This window comes from Gopherus flavomarginatus, chromosome 2, assembly GCF_025201925.1.
Source record: "Gopherus flavomarginatus isolate rGopFla2 chromosome 2, rGopFla2.mat.asm, whole genome shotgun sequence".
Lineage (NCBI taxonomy): Eukaryota > Metazoa > Chordata > Testudines > Testudinidae > Gopherus > Gopherus flavomarginatus.
In genome coordinates, this window is record NC_066618.1 from 113,665,320 (window position 1) to 113,687,018 (window position 21,699).

The window sequence follows — 21,699 nt, forward strand, 5'->3', positions numbered from 1 at the left end:
TTCCACAAGCTTCCTTGGAAGCTTATTTCAGTACTCAACTGTCTTTATTGTTGACGGTTTTTCTTCATATGCTCCTCACCTCCTGTTACGAGTACGGCATATTAGTTCTTCACCTCAATGAAGGGAGGAATCGGGAGAGGTGGGGTGAGGGGAAAGAGAAGCACTCTCTACTGCCCAAGGTTGCCAGTAGCCAGTCTCTTCCCTGTAGAGCAGACAATTCTTCCTTTTCTGGTGCTGCTGTAGTCAGCTAGCATTCTCCATCCAAGAAGTTTCCACAGGGCTCCCAGATGCTATGCAGATGAATCACCTCCTCCTGCATTTTTTTTAACCTCACATCAGGTGGCTCCCCGTGCCTGGTTTATGTTGGCAGGGACATGCAGGCCACAATCCCAGAAAGTCAAGACCAGGGCCTGGGTGGAAGTCTCCAAGGTCAGGGTGCCTGTCGGAGGGAAGAAGGGGGAGCAAACAGGTGCAGGCAGAGGAAGAGCTAGCAGCGACATTGGTGATATGCCATTTTCCTCCCTTTGTGGATTCTTCCTTGTAGAGCACCTGCAAGTTAAGGAAAGGAAAAAACAAAAAACCATCACTACACAATCCTACCTCCTTGCCTTCCACCACAGGCAAGCTTCCTTAGTCTCCCAGTTGCATTCATTTCAACAGCCACATGTGTCATGACCATATTATATATGTTTATTCATAAAAGATATATGATCCAACGGCAAAATATTCTAAGCACTTAAGACCACTGACTTTTTGGGATGACAAGCAAGAAGCTGATGCTGAGTGTCTAGGAGGAATTTTCTGCCATCTCAATAGTCTTGTTGTAGGCAGCAGCATCCCTATGCTTGAGATTTTCATGGTCAGCTAGGGGATTTATCCTTCACCTCCACTTAAAATTAGTGGGATTTGTGTGGCTAAATCAACTTTTATTTATTGAATGAGCAAAGGTGGAGTAAGAGACAGTTACCTTTTCTGTAACTGGTGGTCTTCAAGATGTGTTGCTCATGTCTATTCCACATAGGTGTGCGTACTTGCCACCTGCAACGGTGGCGGAAGTTTTTCCCCTAGTAGTAGCAGTACCCGTAGGGAAGAGCCCCTAGTGACCCTGGAGTGTGGTCTCTATGGTGTGGTATAATGGGTGCTGGACGCTTCCCCCTCACCCCCAGTTTCTTCTTACTAGATAACTCCGACAGAGAGGAAGGAGGGCAGAACGTGGAATAGAGATGAGCAACACCAGTTACGGAAAGGTAACTGCCTTTTCTTCTTCGAGTGATTGCTCATGTGTATTCCACAATAGGTGATTCCAAGCTATATCTGTTGGAGGTGGGTAGGAGTTCACAAACTCTTGGGATGGAACACAGCCCTGCCAAACCCGGCGTCTTCCCTGGTCTGGGAGATGATCGCATAATGCGAGGTGAACATGTGAACTGAAGACCATGGGGCAGCCTGCAAACACCCTGAATGGGGCCATGGGCTAAAAAGGCAGCCAACGAGGCTTGCACCCTAGTCGAGTGTGCCCTACAATTGACGGCAGAGGGATTCCTGCCAGGTCATAACTGGTAAAGATGCAGGTGATGATCCAGTTGGAGAGCCGCTGAGTGGAGATTGGCCAACCCCTCATGAGTTCAGCCAAGGTGATGAACAGCTGTGAAGACTTTCTGAATGGCTTAATCTGCTCCAGGTAAAAGACCAGAGCCCATCTCATATCCAGCATGTGGAGGTGGTGCTCCTTACTGGATGCCTGGGGCTTGGGGCAGAGGACCAGCAGGAAAATGTCCTGACCCATGTGGTAGGTGGACACCACCTTCAGGAGGAATGAAGGATGTGGGAGGAGCTGAACCTTATCCTTATGGAACACCGTGTACGGGGGCTCGGAGGTCAGGGCCTTGAGTTCCGAGACCAGTCTAGCAGACGTCATCAAGACCGGGAAGGCCACCTTCCATGAGACGTGCGACCAGGAGCATGTAGCTAATGCTCAAAGTGGGGACCTGTTAACCGGGCCAGCACCAAGTTCAGGTCCCACTGCAGGACTGGGGGCCTAATGTATGGGAAAAGATGATCCAAACCCTTAAGGAATTGGCCAGTCATAGCATGGGAGAATACCGTGTGCCCCTGCACTGGCAGGTGGAAGGCCAATATGACTGCCAAGTGCACCTTGATGGATGAGGGCGCCAGGCCTTGGGCTCTAAGGTGAAGGAAATAGTTTAAAATGAGCTTGATTGGAGCAGCCACAGGAGAAACGCCCTGCTCATTTGCCTCTCTGGAAAACTGAGTCCACTTTGCCAAATAGGCTCGATGTGTGGAGGGTTCCCTGCTATCCAAGACGACGTGCTGAACCCCTTCCGAGCATGTCCTTTCCTCCCGGCCTAACCATTGAGCAGCCACGCTGTGAGGTGGAGTACTGCTAGGTTGTAGTGGAGGAGGTGGTCCTGGTCCTGAGAGAGCAGGTCCAGGCAGGACGGCAATGGCCACAGTGGGGCGATCGCCAGGCTCGTGAAGGTCCCATACCAATGTTGCCTGGGCCATGCAGGTGCAATCAGGAGGATCCGAGCCCTGTCCATTTTTATCTTTTCCAGGACCTTGCCGATCAGCGGGATCAGGGGGAAAACGTAGAGGAGCTTGCCTGACCAGGATAGGAGGAAGGCATTGGATATAGCCCATTCACAGCCCCACCCCCCAGAGCAGAACCGGGGACACCAGTGGTTCTGCCAAGTCATGAATAGGTCCACCTGGGGAGTTCCCCACTCTTGGAAAAGTCTGTGCACCACCTCTGGGTGTAGAGACCACTTGGGCTGAGAGGAGACGTCTCCACTCAGGCAATCCGCCTGCAAGTTCAGGCTGCCCTGTAGGCGCTACGCCTGTAGGCAAATGTCGTGGGCTATATAGAAGTCCCATAGCCTAAGGGATTCCTAGCAGAGGGCAGAAGAGTGGGCCCTGCCTTGCCTGTTGATGTAAAACATCGAGGCCGTGTTGTCCATGAGAACCCTGACCACTCTGCCCTCTAGGTACAAGTGGAAGGCCACGCATGCCAACCAGACCACTTTGAATTCCTTGACATTTATATGCAGGGAAAGGTCCTGTGCAGACCACAGACCTTGGGTCTGAACGTCCCTCACAGGTGCTCCCCACCCCAGGTCTGAAGCATGTTCCCCAGGGAGGACCACCATTGTAGGGAGGTGATCTCCTGTCTCTGGCCTGGGAGAACACCAAGGCCAACCAGAGGTGGAGGGGCCTCATCCAGAGTCTGACACGGCGAACTACATATGTGCAAGCCGACACATGACCCAGGAGCTGGAAACATGCTCTGGCTGTTGTCACAGGAAACTTTGCGACTGTGTCGATGAGCCCATTCAGGATCTCAAATCTGTCCGGTGGGAGGGAGGCCCTGGCCAACATCACATCCAGAACTGCCCCAATAGTCCCAGTACAGCGCATAGAGTTTAACATGGACTTGGTGTTGTTCACCAACAGGCCCAGGGTGGCACACGTGGACAGGAGGAGCGCCACATGATCCCGCATCTGCGACCGGGAGCTGCCCTTGTCATCTAGTCATCCAGATAGGGGAAGATCTGGACTCCATGACATCAGAATACCCTGGGAGCAGTGGACAGGCCAAATGGGAGAACTGTAAATTGGTAATGCTCCTGTCCAATCGTGAAACGGAGGAAATGCCTGTGCCCCTCAAATATATGAATGTGGAAGCACACGTGCTGCAGATAGAAGGCAGTGTAACAGTCCCCAGGATCCAGGGAGGGGATGATGGAGTCCAGAAAGACCATGCAAAACTTGAGCTTTACCATGTACTGGTTCAGGCCTTGCAGGTCCAGGACAGGTCTGATCCCACGTTTGGCCTTTGAGATAAGGAAATAGCAAAGTAGAACCCCTTGCGTTTGAACTCCGCTGGCATCACCTCACTGCTCCTAAGCCAAGGAGCCACCCCACCTCCTGCTCAAGCAAGGCCTCATGAGGGGGTCCCCCAGGAGGGATGGGAGCGGAGGGGCGAGGTAAAGGTAAATTGGAGGGTGTAGCCCAGGGAGATAGTGTTGAGAACCCATTGGTCCAAGGTCAGCCGTGACCACTCCGGGAGAAAAGCACATAACCGGTTGGAGAAAGGAAGCTTTATTGCGGGTGGACCCCTGATGTGAACTGGTAGGTCACTCCCAGGCATCCTGTCAAAACTGACGTTTCCTTGCCTGTTCACCCTTGGAGGACCCAGGCTGCCGGGGGGGAAGACCAGGACTGCCTCTGTTGGCGTTTCTTATAGTCCCATGACTTATTATAAAGGGGCTCAGATTTAGAGTGGATGGTGGGAGTGGGAGCCTTCTGTGGCTTAAACTTAGGTCTAGCCAGAGCCAGAACACAGAAGCCAAGTATCTTAAGCGTAGTGCAGGAATTTTTCAGGCCACGCAGCTTCACATCCTTCTGTTTCACAAACAGGGCCTTGCCATTAAACAGAAGGTCTGCAAGGAGTTCTGCACTTCACTGGACAGCCCAGACAGCAGGAGCCACAATGTCCTCCTCATAGACATGGTGGAGGCCATGGACCGTGCAGCTGTATCTGCTGCATCTGACACTGCCTGCAGGGTTGCCCTGGCAGCCACTGTACCCTCCTCCACCAGAGCTTTGAACTCCTTCCTGTCACACTCCTGCAGGGAGTCCTCCAATTTGGGTAGAGAGCCCCAAAAATTGAACTCATACTGACTCAGAAGAGCCTGATAGTTTGCCACCCGTAACTGGAAATTCTAGGATGAATAAACCTCTCTCCCAAATAAGTCCAGCCTCCTTGAATCTTTATTTTTTTGGAGTAGGGGCTGGTTGGCCCTGCTGTTCCCTGTGGTTGACCAACTTGACCAGCAGGGAGTTGGGGGCAGGGTGGGTGTACAGATATTCATGCCCCTTGGTGGGCTCAAAGTACTTCCGTTCAGCCATCTTAGAGATGGGGGGCAAGGAAGCCGGGGTTTGCCACAAGGCATTTGAAATTTTTGCCACACCTTCATGTTGTTGGAGAGCCACTCTGCCCAGAACTGAGGCCAATAGGATGTTGAAGAGGGATTCTGAGAGTTCCTCCACCTCCTTGGCTTGAAGGTTGAGGCTCGATGCAACCATTTTCAATAGATCCTGGTGGGCTTTAGAGCCCTCTTGCAGGACATGGGGGGAGGGGCCATCATTGCCTCATCAAGGGAGGGTGAGGAGGTAGGTGCGGTACTCTGTGTACCCACCGGTACTGGGGGTCCCACCACTTGGTCGCCCTCCAGGCATGAAACCAAATATGCACGTCCCACCGACTCCTTCCTAGGAGGATGGGAAAGAGAGGTCAATGGCCATTCCAAGTCTCCAGCCACCAAGCAAGCTCCCACTGGGGGCTGCGTCGGGTGGCCACGGGGCCCATTGTACCACAGTGCTGGCCAAGGAGCCCGGTGCCACTGCATCTGCTGTGGCAGGGTCCTGGAACGAGATGACAAATGGGAATGGCGTCAACGTCCATGTCGCGACTGGCTACAGTAGCCCCTCGGAGATGAGGACCTTTGGTGCTGTCTGTCTCGGTCTCGACGGGGCCCACTCCTCGAGGTGGAGCAGTGCCTGAAGCCTGTCAGTCAGAACCCAGCCAGACAACCTGGTAGGGGTCAATGGTGACTGTCGTGGACTATGCACAGGGCAGTCGCTGGTCGGCAAATGGCATCAGGATCATTCCCTCAACCGCAAATGGTACTGAGTGGGGGCGGGAGGGCAACTGTGGAGGCCCCAGCAGTGGTACCGGCAGAATATAGTGTCCCCAGATGCTTGCAGGGCCTCCAGTGTAGAGAGCATCCGGACATCTGGGGAAGCCTGCTCCAAATGGGCTGGCTACTCTGCTCGGTCTGGGGGCTGAGTCGGAGGTCTGGAGGCTGATGGGGACCGAGGACTGCCCAACATGGGTCTAGCCTCTCCCACGGTCTTGCTCCGGTTCTGCAGCGGCCAAGGCCTCTTCTTAGCATTCTTGGTGTGCCCTGTGGATGGGGAGCGGTGCCGACTGGTGGATGGCACCCAGGGGTCGCCGCGCACTGACACCATGGTACCGTTCGCCGACTCAGAGCAATTCACCAGAGTTGAGGTCAATGCTGACTCCATCAGGATAGCCCAGGGCCAAATGTCCCCTTCTCTCTTAATGCAAGGCTTGAAAGACCTTATATACAGCAATTGCTGAGATGGGTTTTCCCCAAACAGTGTAAACAGTCCTTGTGCAGCTCACTCACTGGCATCGGCAACTTACAAGTGTTGAATGACTAAGCCTGGGCACAGGGCATGCCTCGACCTGTGTGCACTAAACTAAACTAATCTAGCTACTTCAGCTACAGGCACTACTATGATGAACGAACAAGAGTTCTAGAGGAAAGCTGCAGACAAGCTGGAGCAGAGCAGTTCCGAAGCATCTTAACTGGCGGCAAGAAGGAACTGAGGGTGGGGTGGGGAGGACACAGTGCTCCTTATACCGCACCACAGAGGAGCCACCCCAGGTGTTGCTAGGGGCACTCCCCTACAGGTACTGCTAGGGGAAAAACTTCCAGCATCGGTATACGTGGCGAGCGCACACACCTATTGTGGAAGACACATGAACAATCACTCAAAGAAGAACTGATATTAACTATTACCATTTCAAAGGAAAAATGTAACTTCCTATGCATTAGGACCATTATGACATCATTACTGACCTCAGTTAATGACAATTGGCAATCAAAGTGAAAATTATGGACATTTTATCAAAGAAAATAAACCTAATTTAAAATGAATTTCTATGTAAAATTGTGTTTTTCTTGTTGTTTACAGTCAGTGGGCAAATATATCTTACATGAGTAGCAACTGAACACAACTGTAGTTATTACAAGAGCATAGCAACTACAGTCTAGCACCAGTTATCCTCTTTAACTGACTTTTTTTAATAAGGAAAAAAATCATTGATTAAATTCCAGTCCTCGGCTATGTGGAACTACACACACGGAGTTATTTGATGTTGGCAATCTACTAATCTCTGGACTCTTCAGAAGCTTCCTACAGTTGTCCCATTTCCTGAAAATCTCTGGCCAGAACACTTGATTCATGCCAATGACCCATGCCAAGTTATGGAGCAGAGTCAGAGTTTGTCTCTAAAACAATAAACCAGAGCTATGTAAAGTTTAACTCAAGAGGGGCAAAAACACATTTGAGCAAACAATAAATCTGATGTCAGAGCTATATCATGGTTCAATTCCTTTACCCAAACATTTCAACAGGAATTGAAGCTCTCTAAATTTAACTAGGTTAAATACTCAAGCCTCTTAAGAAAACCCAGTTATTGTTTCAGCACTTTTCTTTGTCAGGAATGCATCCAAAAAGTTTTCCTTAATAAACTTGGGATCCAAACTTCGCTCTAGAGTTTAAACAATTTTTATAGCAGGAGATTTTCTTTCAAATCCGTGTCCTACTTTCTCAAACTCTGCCTCTAACACTTTTCTCACCAATTTACACTCTGCTCTCACTGCAACCCAAAATCCCCGTTCAAAGCCTTGGGGATACAGTCCTTGACACGGAATTGGTTACATTTCTCTTGTGCTCCACTACCCACTGCAGACACAGACAATGGAAAGTCCCACCTCAACGGGTCTGACAGGCATTAACCTCCTGATTGGCTCCCCGCCCTATATAAACCCAAGGGGCATTCCAAGAAGTGTCCAGGTAACAATGTGGATCTTCAGTAGTTGCCATGACCATTGTTGCACTTGAACTCCTGGCTTTGACCTCATCTTGCTTTGGACCTTGCTTCCTAACCCAGACCCGAAACCCAATTAGGATTCTGACCCTTGGTATCAACACGTCTGGAACTTTACTATAAACTCCATTGCTACTTTCGGCTTCAGGTTTGACACTATTCTGACTGTGATGGGTTCCCCCCTGGGGTGCCACTTGGAACTGGGGTACCATTGAGCCCCCCGACCCAGCAGCCTGGGCTGCCGCTTACACTGTACTGCTGTAACAAGCTCCAAAACCCTCCAGGCTTGCACTTTCACCAGCCTACATACAGGAAGGGGTACCCAGCTGCAGTTACATGCAGGAGCTTTGACCAGCCCCTGCATAGGAAGGCAACAGCAAAGTCAATTCCCCAGGCACACTCCCCCTCTGGAGTATAAACCCAAAATTACACCGTCTTGCGCTCCACCGGGAACAGCATAAGCTCATAAAACATGTCCCCTCTCTCAATGTGGAGAGGAATATGCAACAGCTTTCTGCTGTGTCACACTGATCATCGACCCTGACTGCCCTTTGTCAAGATCCTGCCCTTCCCTGTCCTGATTGCCCTTCCCGAAAGTTACATTCAGCTACACACAAACATCTGAAAACCAGGGAACGAAGAGTTATAGTAATGCAACACACACACCAGATCCACCCTCATCTTTGCCAGGTCATGCCAATGATAAACTAGGAAAGGCCATGGGGAGAAGGGGAAAATCATGGGACTCTGAGGAGTGTGTACACCAGGTCGAGGTAGGAAGGGGTAGGTGCATGGAGATACAGACGACTCATGCCAGATTTGGTCTAGTGTATGGGGAAGGGGCTCTATACAACCATCTGCAGCATTTAAGGTTCAGAGAAGTGAAATACAATGTTCTGTGCTGAATAAGATCACCCCAGGCGAAAGCATATAGCCTGAAACAATAGCTCTCAGAGGTGTGAACTGCTCCATTTATTTCAGTGGGTGTTTTCTTTCCCCTCCTGTGATTTCAGTGTCTGCAAGGCTATGGCATGCACGGAACAGGCCAGTTCCCAGCTCCTCATCCTGGTCTCAGTGCTGTGGGACCAGGTTTTGAATGTGGGACAATAGTGGGGGGGGGATAGGATTGTAGGAAGTTTTGGGGGCAGAGCTGAAGCCCTTCCCTATATCCTCCACTGAACAACTCTGACCCCTTCTTTGCTTCCCTACATTCCCCTAAACTCATCTAACCTCCCCTTTCCTCTAGAGGCAGAACCCCGCCCCCACCACGAGGCACAGCAAATTGCAAGACAATCTGAATAAGCAGGTGGATTTTAGAGCACCTAAAAACGTCAATGTTTTAAAAATAAGCAACTCTAAATGTTAACTCTAGCAGAGCTGCTGCTAAGTAGTGTAATTGTGGCCACCCAACATGTGACAGGCTATAACCTTTGTAGCTCTGACCATGGCCAGGTGACTCAAGCCAGGAAATAACTCTCTTTGGTGCAGGGACCATGTTCACCTGTGTGTTTGTACAGTTTCTAGTACAACGAGCCCTCAACCTCATGGGGGCATCTGGGCACTACCACAAAATAATTAAAATTACATTTTAATGTGTTCATTAAACTGCAGTCACATCACAATAAAAAGGACAGATTTATTACTACTAATGTGAAAACTGAACTCTTCAAAATAGCAATTTTGGATAGAACCGAGAAGTCCAAATGACTACATTAATAAAGTCAACCTTGAAGTCAGGAACAACAAAATTAAGGTTCATTGGGCAAACTTATTTCTTCCTCCTTAGTAATATAATTACATGATTACACTATTTCTAAAATGCATATTATGGTGTAATAGGGTCAACTGCTTTCCGAGCACCCGCTAGTAGTCAGGGACACCTCTGCAGTGCCCTTCCTCTCTTTTCCCCTTCTTCAGGGCTTCTTAAACTACACACATAGAATCATAGAATATCAGGGTTGGAAGGGACCTCAGGAGGTCATCTAGTCCAACCCCCTGCTCAAAGCAGGACCAATCCCTTCATCAAGCCTGACTTTAAAAACCTCTAAGGAAGGAGATTCCACCACCTCCCTAGGTAACTCATTCCAGTGCTTCAACATCCTCCTAGTGAAAAAGATTTTCCTAATATCTAACCTAAAACTCCCACACAACAATTCGAGACCATTACTCCTTGTTCTGTCATCTGCTACCACTAACAACAGTCTAGATCCATCTTCTTTGGAACCCCCTTTCAGGTAGTTGAAAGCAGCTATCAAATCCCCCTCCTCCCCAAACTCTTCTCTTCTGCAACTAAGTAATCCCAGTTCCCTCAGCCTCTCCTCATAAAACATGTGCTCCAGCCCCCTAATCATTTTTGTTGCCCTCTGCTGGACTCTTTCCAATTTTTCCACATCCTTCTTGTACTGTGGGGCCCAAAACTGGACACAGTACTCCAGATGAGGCCTCACCAGTGCCGAATAGAGGGGAATGATCATGTCCCTCAATCTGCTAGCAATTGTCCCTGCCTGCAGGTATATGGGATCTTGGGGAGCAATTACCACACAGGTGGGGTGCCAATTAATTTCTTTATTAAAGGAAAAAGGAAGTGGTGGGAATTTAACAATGAAATGCGATGGGATGGGGTGTATAAGGTGTTTACAATAGACAATGATGGGGGGGGTTCTTATTAAACAGTGTAGGGAGTTTTAACAGTGGGGTACAGTAAGTGAGGTTCAGCACAATGGGATACAGTACAGTCAATAAGCAACTCAATTTTATATAGGAACAACTCTAGATACAGTGTGGAATGCAAAACGTACCCAAAAGAAAATACAAAATAAAATGGTAGTTTCTATATAAAAATGGTATAAAAAGTATATTAGAAAAATGGAAGCAACTAATGGGGTGTTATAACCACAAGTAAAATGTGAGTCACAGTGCAATAATACAATATGGGTGATACGTGAAATTATGCAATGTAGAAAATTACTGACTTAATTTGTGAGGCTGTGATAGCAAGAGTGTACTTAAAAGCTGGGTCAAGAAACAAGGAGGGGGAGGGGAGTGAGTGATCAGTGGTATCTGACGAGAGGAGAGTGCAGCTGCAAGCAGCGAGAGACTGAAGCCCAGAGCAGCAGCTTTCAGGAGCCTGTAGGCTGGAGGTATGGGAGACAAGAACAGCTGGAGCACACTTAAGGGGAGTCTGGGAGCAGCAAGAGGGGAGGGCGTTGAACGTGTAAGTGATGGGAAGGCACGTGGAGAATGGGGGAGATGGCTGAGGGAAGAAACAGGTTGCAGCAGCGGAGAGCACTTCAGGGAAGTTCCAGAGCAGCGGGGTGAAGACAAACGGAGCAGTGTGATGGTGATCTTCGGTAGGGGAGGGGCAGCGGAGGAGCAGGGGCATGAACACAGGGGATACAGGGAGAGGCAGCAGAGAGGTGTAAAGAAGGGCTAGAGGGACACCCAAAAAAAAAAAAGGAAGGAAGCGGCAAAGGGTTTGGGAAGTTACACGGGGGGGAGGGAGGGGGAAGCAGGGGTTACAACAGGGAGACACAGAAGTACACAGAGGGGGAGATTGGAGCGGGGGAAAAAACAGACACAGGAAAGTTCAGGGAGAGATTGGGACAGTGGGAAGACGAATTCAAGCAGTAAAAACCTTATCTATCCTCTAACTTAATCAAACTTATATAAATTACAAGCAGCTTATACAAAGTAATAGAACAGGTACAGAATACAACCAGGCAATGGTGTTTTTTTTTAAATCTATCTTAATCAATGACTAGGCAAAACAACAAATCACAATTCTAAGCAAACTATAACAAGCAACTATACAGATCAACAAAACAGCAAACTATAACAAGGCAGGTGAAACTTACAAGCTCTACAATCTTAGCAAACTATGACTTATTAAACTAAAAAGCAAAACCTATGGTGCACCTTATGCTATGGGGAAGTCACAGAGGGCAGAGTGGTATGTGCCCAGGATACAGCTCCCAAGGCAGCCCCCAAGGAAGCCAAGGGATGGTGGCTGCAGCAGTGGATACAGCTGAAAGCAGGGAGCAGAGCTTAGCAGTGGCACAAAGCGCCGTGGAGTTTAAGAGAGGTTTTAAGACACAGACCAAGGTTTAGCTTGAGTCTGTGTGCTAGGGAAACAGAGCCAGCAGCTAAAGTAATAAAATAAAAGCATGGAAAGTTTTACAGAGGGATTCTTACCAGTCCCCAAGGCAGCAGCAAAGGCAGAAGCAGCAGCAACATCAGAAGAAGCAAGGAGGGCTCGTTACAGTCTTGATAATCAGATCTCGCAGGCAGCAATTCATTCTTCGTGGGGGGGGTTTTAAAAACCAGGGGTACGCTCAAAAATAAAACGAGAGCGGAGAAAGGACCTCCCAAAACCCCTGGCTGATCAGACCAGGCAGCAATGCAGGAACCTTTCTGATGTTTGTTTCAAAAATGTTTGTTTTTAAAGGCAAACTTAGGCAGTTTCCCGCCAGTGATCCTGATGGGCTCCCTCTGTCACAGGGGAGGAGGCACAGGGAAAAACTGCAGGTGAGCACAGAGACATGCCTGGGCAGAGTCCTGTGCAATAGGTGACTCAAAAGCACATGAGGCCTATGACTCATGCCCAGGATCTTAAAAAACACAATAGGTCTTGCAGCTCTGGACATTGCCTGCCCTACACCAAGCCCAGGTTCAACAAGGTGATAACAGGACTAACCCTTTGAACAGGGCAGTGGTCCCACTTAGCACGCAGCACAAGTGGCCATCCCTTTGAGAAGGGCAATGGCTTTTGGTAAACAATTTAAGGGGCCCTCCCTTTGAGAAGGACAGTGGCCCTGGTAAACAACTTAACAGCCAGGGAAGGGCGGCCACAGGAGGAGAACAAAAACAAAAATGGAGTATGGGGACAGCTGTAAGAAACAAAATGGAGTAGGGGGATAGCTGTAACAGACAGCAATGTTCCTATTTATACATCCCAAAATGCCGTTAGCTTTCTTGGCAACAAGCGCACACTGTTGACTCATATCCAGCTTCTCGTCCACTGTAACCCCTAGGCCCTTTTCGGCAGAATTGCTGCCTAGCCATTTGGTCCCTAGTCTGTAACAGTAAATTGGATTCTTCCATTCTAAGTGCAGGACTCTGCACTTGTCGAACCTCATCAGATTTCTTTTGGCTCAATCCTCTAATTGTCTAGGTCCCTCTTTAGCCTATCCCTACCCTCCAGCACATCTACCACGCCTCCCAGCTTAGTGTCATCCGCAGTCCAAAGGAAAAAGTTGCTCACCTTGTGCAGCAATGATGGTTCTTCGAGAGATGTGTGTCCTGTGGATGCTCCTCTGCATCCCTGAGCTGCTGATCAGAGATCTTTTTTAGCAGTGTCTGTTGGGTCTGCACATGTGCTCTCTCTCCTTGTGTCGCACCACGAGGCTAGCCAGCGCACATGGGGTATCTCCTCTTAGTTCCTGCTCTACCACAGAGTCATAGCAAGAACTCTGAATTAGAGGGGAGGAGGGCAGACAGTGGAGCACATATAGGGACATACATCTCGAAGAACCATTGTTACTGCACAAGCTAACTTCTTCTTTGAGTAGTGTCGCTATGGGTGCTCCATTGTAGGTGACTCCCGAGCAGTAACCCCCTTGGAGGGCGGGGACTTCGGAGTTGGGTTGGTCACAGACGATAGCACTGTGGACCCAAAGATGGCATCAGACGCAGAGTCTCCGGTAATCACATAATGTTCTGCAAAGGCATGGACTGATGCCCATGTTGCCACTCTGCAGATCTCTGAGATGGGGACATCCTTAGAGAAAGTGACAGATGAGGAGATCGTTCTCATGGAATTTTGTTCTGATTTACACCCGATGCAACAATAACTTCAAAGGGATTGAGAATGGTGCAACTTGGGGCAAAAACTGCCCTACAACTTTCTTTAGGGTCCACCTTCACCAAGAAGCAGAGAGAAACATGTTTTGAAAGCTGCAATTTTTGTTTTTGTAGAAGCTGCCGCTAAAGACATTAGACTTAGGAGTTGCTCAGCTTTAAAAATTTATTCTGACATTATATAATTTAGCTTAATGCTGTCAGCTCAAATACCTTTTGGATGAGATTTTCCTGGAGAACAATTTTTATTTTAAGTTAGAATCTGCAGCATACAGAGCAAATACAAAAGATAAGCCTTTGAAAAGAGATACGGTGCAAGGAGATCTTCTGACGCACCAAATATTTTCAGCATTTGACAAATTCCTCGGAAGCGGGTCTCCCTCTTGAATATTTTGGTCACACGTATCTAGAGTTGATCATACTCCTTTAGAACCAAAAGGCTGGTTATCAATTGGGCCAAATTAATCTGTGGTATAATTTACTATAGTGTGAACTACTGAGTCAGTAAATCCCTCTGGTTATATTAGTAAAATGCCCTCCAACCAGCAAAAAAACATCTTGGGTTCACAGGTTGTGATCCACTTCCTACAGAAGCTGGTTCCAAAATGTAATATAAATAAAGAGGTCTCACAATAGCATAGTATATTTTTGATTACTGAATACAAACATTTATTTGTACTGGTTCCTAAATAAAAGGAGATGGGTTAGCACTGATCATGGACACTTCCCTCGCATGGACACATAGGAGAAAATAATAGACTGGTTTTAGTCATCCGGAAAACTCATTTTAAGGTCTTCTCAGTAACTGAGCACACTATTCTGTTCACAGCATACCGTAATTTGGAAGCCTTTTGAAGACAACTTAATCAGAAGATGTTACATTTGCTAAAAAGATCTGTATCAAATACATATAACCATACACTACTGGCCTTACCTAGCTGGAATATTGCAAGCTTGAACTTCAGTCTTCACATCTGTTTTAAAGACGAGAGCAACCGCAAAGGCTGTATTTGACCATTTTTGTTTTATGGTCATTTCAAATCCTCTAAAATTGTGCTTTGTGATACCAGATTACTATAATTTCTGTTCCCTATAAGAAATCATACTGAAAACACCATTAGAGAGAGCATGAACTGCTGCTAAGCAACAACTATTAGTCTCCAGGGCATCCAGTAGTTACTGTACCTATTTGGACAATTACATCCAGGAATTCACTCAAATTTACCATAATCCTTATTCAGTTCAACTATGCTTTTATTCAACCATTAACAAAGACCCATACTTTTTTTAAACATTCAGCACAGATTTTTATTTCAAAACACATTAAACATTATGTTTACAAAGGACTATGGCGTGCATATAATACTGCGTTAAAAGCTTTTAATAGCTGCTACAGGAAACCTATTTGCTAGGAAACAAAATGTTCTGAGTAGTCAAAAATAAATGATGTTTTTAAATAATTATTCAGTCTACTCAAGAGTTCTTACCAATAGCAACTGATATTTCTGTTGTTCCACCACAGACAGGCACAGGGATTATCTTTTCAAAGTATTATACACGCAGTAACAATTACTATAAATTACCAGTTCAGATATTACTTTAGAATGCAATTCTTATTCTGAAGATGTATCACATGTTAATTTACACACAAATTTGTCATGACAATGGGCAGAAGAAGTTAATTCTCCAAATCCCCACAAATAACTTGAAATTGGAAGGCACACCTCAAGTCAAGCACAATAACCGATGCTCTGCAATTCAACACATCTGTGGTGACATTAACCAAACTAGTCTTAGAATCCAATATTATACAGTTTCTTTGGATTTATGTTTTAGACAAACTAACATATACAGAAAAGAAGCTATGCTGCCCTCCTACCAAAACACCAAATATTGGTGAGTACATATGGTAATTGCTTCGCTCTTACTCAGTTCAAAAAAAAAAAAAAAGGTCTTAACTTTCACTGAATGTTGCAGAGTAACATTTTATTACATTTTTAAAAAGGTGAACATTTGACTAAATTTAATGCATGTGAAATACATCAGACTGACAACACTGGAGACTGAAGACATCCATCCCCAGAGCAAGTCAGTCATGGGCAGTAAGAAAGCAATAATCTTCACTGACACTGCTTTGACAAGGTACTTCTAGAAGAGAGGTGCTCTGGGCTGAGACTAGCAGCAGAGTCAACTGTGGTGGTTTTATTTATTATTCCAGCATCAAGGCCTGGATATCAATTTGTTTTTTCACTGTACAGACTGTTTTTCTGATGTAACTCTGTATCATGCTGTTACATTGTGACTATGTCAAAGCCTTGTGCAGGGAATGAAAATTACTTTTACTAGAAGTCATGGACTCGTTATAGTTTACCCTTATCCAGTGATGAAAACAAAACAAAACACCAAAAACAAACCACACACACAGACAACCAAAACTGGACTGAGTAAAACAAGAGTTTTAAATTCAACAGACTGAAAACCGATCCGAGCCATAAAATGAATGCTGTATTCCACTGGAAAGGTGTCAGATCTATTTTCCTCCCCACCTGCTTTAATTTCAACACGATTCTAAATGCTGCCATCTTCAGTACTAGAATATAAGCACTTAAGCACATGCTTAAGTCCATCACTATTTAGGGCAGCACTGAAACACACACATGGCTTTAATACAGACTTCAATGGGATTTGCTTAAATGTTGTCCTAGAGAGAAATGCTTTCCTGAATCAGACCGACTGCTGTAGCAGTATACCCTCTGAATCTTGGAACCTATTTTACAAAAGGCTTAAAGCAACAATCTCCAATTCTAGTAATTTTTAAATACCAGATACTAAAATGTCATCCTATAAATGGGGGAGTAAAAAAGAACAACAACAACATTTGGGGATTTGAAAGCCTGATATTTCATGACCTATTAAGGCTAGAAGTGCTCTGTGGACCAGTGCAACTACTTTCAGGACCAATAGGCTCTACATTCTGGTTCTTTAGCTGTTATTAGAATGACTGGTGTTGACTAGTTTTGTACCGCTATTACATCAGAACAGTTTATTTAGTCACCTGATCAGATATTTGCTAGTTTCTCCCCAGTCTCTTTACCTATTTATTGTATACTGTATATAGACAGTTCCAGAAAATGTTTATTTCTACTATATAAACAGGCAACACAACATTTTATTCCTAGGAATCAGAAAAGAAAGTTTGTCAGTTAAAAATAATTTGAAGAAAAACAGACTATGTATACACTTAAAAAAAAAACCCTAATGTGGAATCCTTGAATATGCTCATTACTTCTGATTTTTAAAAACACTTAGCTCATTTTTCACGCTTCATAAAATACCTGCTTTACCTTCATAAAATACTTGTACACATTCATCATAAAGCATGAAGGACCTGAACGAAAACTGACAGTAAGAAACAAAGCCTGATTAAAGCTTAAATCCACATGACTTAAAAACTTTAGGCCATTTTAGTTTACAGAAAACTTGGGAACGAAAGGGGAATTGCATTGTTACATTCTGTAATTCACTGGAGTGCCCAAAGAGGAAGAGAAAATACTGTTTTTACTATCATATAATAAACCAAATAAGAGGAGTGAGTTCTGGAGAAGATCCATCTGTAGGTTTAAGGCATGTCAACTGTAACTAGAAGAGGGGAAACCATTATTCTCTTTTTTAAGACTACAGGTTTCCCCAAAACTGTCTACAGAAAATTAAATGTTGTTGTTGATATTAACCATAAAGTCTTCTAACTTTAATTTTAAAAAATACACATCTTTAATGCAAACGCTTTAAAAAAATTATAGGCTATTTTCACAGAAGAGACCATGAGTCCAGCATTGTGCTCTGGAATGAGAGTGTCTGCGCCAAAGCAGACACATCACACACACAATACAAACAGTCCACATATGTATGAAGGTGATGGTGGGCCATTCTGCCACTCGGGGACGTGACGTGCCATCTTGGACACTTGCATCATGGTCACTGGGGAGGCAGCCTTATAAGTAGTCTAAAGACCCTAGTGCTAGGGATTAGCACTACAGCAAATTTTTTTTTTTAAAAGAAGATGACGAGTTTAACCTTAACTGTGGACCGAATTTTCTTTTACATTTTTTACAAAGGTGTTACTCCTGAATTTAGGCTCGGTCTTTTTAACAGAGGATTTAACATGTCTGCTGTATTAACTTTTTTTTATTTTGGAAACTAAGATAAACATACTGAATGCTAAAACTGGAGACCGCAGTTAAATTTTCTACAATTTTTTTTTATTGCAGTTTACAGTTTTGTAAGATATTACTGGTTTCCTAATCCAATAATCATTAACTAAAATTCATGTGCCTAAATACTCCAATTTAATAAAAAAGGAAGAATAAATCTACTGAAATGTATGCTAAAAACCATTAGTACGATAGAGCTATTGATAACTTAGTACTTAGGATAAACCTAATGTGCTAGAAAAACATGACAGCATCATGGCTGACACACCTTATGTTGTCATCATTATTTCACTGCTGAGTACTACCTCATGACAACCAATAAAAATATAAGCATTCCTTTAACAACTCATCAAAATGACTGATTTTGTACGTGCACACAGAGTGTTTAATTTGAATATTATTCTAGAAACACTTTATTATAGCAATGCCAAGAAGATCCAGACTAAATCAAGCCTCATTGTGATAGAGGCTATAAATATGGAATAGAGGGAGGGCCCTATTCAAAATGCCACTGCACAAAGAAGAGAGTCTATAAACAATTTTTCCTGGGATCTATAACTAGGTTAAAAATTACTCAAAGATGTTTCTTTTCATACAAAGAGTATCATATTCAGAATTGTCTCCCCCCTCTCCCTTTTTTTTTTTTTCTCTTTTAAAAGAATAACATGGATAAAATTAGTTTGGTAATTTTTAAGTTGCTGGAAAGTTGATTTAAAAAAAAACAACAAACATTTCAGATGTATGTTTCCACAAATGAAAATGGATGTTAAAAATGAAAATGTGCAGGTCATTAGTTCCTGGTGACAATTTATTTTTTGAACACTAACAGCCATTATGTTAAAAACATATACTTTTCCATAAGGCATCTATATGTAAAGATTCTGATTTTTTAGGCAAGCATGTGGGTGATTGAGTATTTTGACATGGTAATTTTAAAAGCAGAGTTTACTCATTACTATATTGTCACTGAGCCTCATGCCTCAAAGGGACACGCGACACAGTCTTTGTTCCTCAGATACAGACATGGCATAAAGTATGGGATCTTAAATCTAGGTTTACTGTGAATTTCTAGCTTTCCTATTGTGTTATTAATGACAAATATTAGTTGAAGTGGGAGACTGGAAGCTTCAAGTATTCCTTTTTAAAAAACACATACATAAAAACAAATAGACAATGTGTATCATATCACACTGATGGATTTTTTTCACATTGGGAAAGGAACATTTCAAAATAGCAACGTCTTCTCAGTCTTAATTTTTTTGCTATTATTGAAGATACTTGTGTTTGAAAAAGAACTCTCCTCATATCAGAGATTCTTCTCTGCGATTATAGTAAAGAAATCAACCTTTGTTTATGAGATCACTATCTGATAGCATGGAAATGACTGACATCACAAATTAAGTAACACAGGGTTATGAAAGATCAGGTTAGATGTGAACATGCTATCTATGTAGAAAACACTTAACACAATCTTTAATAGTGAGCAAAAAGCAGCAAGAGAAAAGTGTAAAAATATTAAAGCTTGTGGATTCTTGTTAGTTGTATACATTTTAAGCATTTTTCTCTCACGTGACAACCCTTTTCAAAAGTTGCCTGGCTACACAAGGACCTGATTAACCAAAACAGATACACAATGCTGCTCAGCATGGTAGCATACACTAATCTAATAGAACGTAACAATTTCCCAAGAGCAATTATAGTCTATCATTCATATACTGGTCTGTATACTACAGGAATATTGATACTCAGTGAGATCCTGACTTTTTCCAAAATTGCCATTCATGAAATAAAATGATGTTGAGTAATGTAAAGGGTCTAACTTTGTTCCACAGAAGCAAAGAAATTCAAAGTTGGAGTAACTGCCCTATCCGGAACTACACATATTGTGCCCATGCATTGCAGCACACTGAACTGATCTCAAAACACTGCAACACATAGGGCACAAAGGATCCAGTCTTAGAAATATTATCTATAAACACATGTACGGTCACGTCAAAAAACTAGTAGTGATCTATAACAACCTCTCTCACTTGGGTTGAACCGGATCCCTGGGCCTATGGTATGGACAGATTTGTACTACAGCTATTTTATAATGCAAGGAGAGACGAAGTGCATGACATGGCCTGTATTTTGTATAATCAGAAGAAGAAACCCTGCTATAAATTCAAGGTAGAGTCAATCAGGAATAGAATGGTTTTGCTCTGGTATTTAAAAAAAAAAAAGAAGAGAAAAGAAAAGAAAATCACACCACCTACATAGCATCTTATTTGTATTGTACCTGGTGCCGGATGATCTGAGTGTATTCTTTGACCAAGTATTTGGGGTAAAAATTTTTGCTCACATATGTGTCTTTTGAATCTAAGAACTTACACAAAAAAGAACGCCATTACTTTTTGGTGCCAATAAACCACTATTTCAAACCTGCATCAATAACCAAGGTATGAAAAGCCTTCAGTGCCGCTAAAACTGCAATTAAAGGTCAACTACAGTTCGGGGGAAAAGAGAAAAAAAATGCTCTAGTGTACTTCAATTTGATGCCCAGGACAAGAACACATTTTAGGAATTTGAGATCTCTGCTTGTCTTGTGCTTTCCCCTTCCCCCATCATATCTCACCTTCTTGATTATTACTTCTCAATAAATGAGAATAAAAAAAATGGTGTGAACACAATCATTCACCATCTTCCAAATACTGTAATTAGATATGGTAAGCCAATATTACTTCTGCCTGGAAATAGTTAAGTCCTTTGGTTAAATTTGGCAAGAATCCATTGGGACTTCATGTACATCATCTTACTGAGACCCTACCTAGTGCACTAAATTAAGCTTTACCAATAAACCAAAACAGAATACTAAGTTTAACTGCAAAAGTGAACTCACGGATTAAATTGTTTTAACAAATACTCCTATTCCATGTGAGGATAACCTACACTTAACACAATCTGCAAGTGGAAGCATCACTCCCTGACAGCATAAACACTATTAGTGTATAGATAAATAAGTTTCAAGTGTTATTAATTGAATGGTGACTGTCACACCTCTCCGAAGAAATGCCTTGAGAAGCAGCAGATAATTACACTATATTTTCTTTTCATAGAAGATGCTTCACACCTTTAAAAGTTTTAGCATCTCTACAAGTAAATACACCCTTAGATCAACTGAAGAGTTCAGGAACAAAAGACTTAGTAATTTTAAACAAGTTAAATCCCCAAAAGTCTAACAATGCAAACATCCAAAGAAGTAAAAGCCAAGTTAGTCATTTCAGCAGATGGCATCCTTGATTCAGTGGGTACTACTTGTTCTTCTTGTATGAAGAAAAAAAATCTACACACAAGGCATCTGATCTTTAAGTCTGTATGTTAATATGCAAAGTGATGGGAAGCAGACAGTCTCTCTTGCAAAGGCAAAGTGCTTAATAATGTAAGGCCAGCAGATGTGAGGGTTTGTTTTAAACTGTGCTTCACTATGAGCTGTCACTAGGCACAGCTGGAAGAGGGACAGAAGGCCACGACTGTTCTGAACTCAATCCAGGTAGAAGAGAGTGATGACAACTTCATGTTGATCAGGTGCAAGATGGTGTAAATCTCACTCTGTGGCTATTTTCATCTCTTCAGGACTCTCTCTAGATGGTCTGAAAGAAAAATATTCACTTACTGAGGGAGAGCAAACAAAGAAGGGAAGAGGATGATAAAATGCATAGATGCAAAATTACCGTATATTGTGAGACTGCATAAACATGGAAAGCTTTAGAACATAATTGCAAAACTAGACAGATATTTGCTATGGGACCTAATCTTTATTTTTTGTTCATGTGAGTGGCCCCCATGGAGATGATGGTATTATACATATGAGTAAAATGAAGGATCAAGCCCACAGTTGCTAATCTTGCCCCGGTATGTTATTTATATCAA

At 44.0% G+C, this 21,699-nt stretch overlaps 1 protein-coding gene across 2 annotated transcripts in view; it reads right to left on the minus strand.

Moving 5' to 3' along the window:
- Positions 1–411: 411 nt before the first annotated feature.
- TMEM245 (transmembrane protein 245) overlaps positions 412–21,699 on the minus strand; it is a 153,838-nt gene continuing 132,550 nt past the window's right edge. The window contains exons 17-18 of one of the 2 annotated variants that reach the window (XR_007772299.1): positions 20,866–21,419; positions 412–549 (exon numbers count right to left, since the gene is read on the minus strand). Coding sequence is in view for 1 of the 2 variants with exons in the window: in XM_050937683.1 (XP_050793640.1) it covers positions 21,374–21,419 (46 nt within the window). In the remaining variant the exon portion in view is untranslated. Of the gene's footprint in view, positions 550–14,861; positions 21,420–21,699 lie in introns of those variants that run through there. The other variant, XM_050937683.1, reaches the window with a different exon arrangement.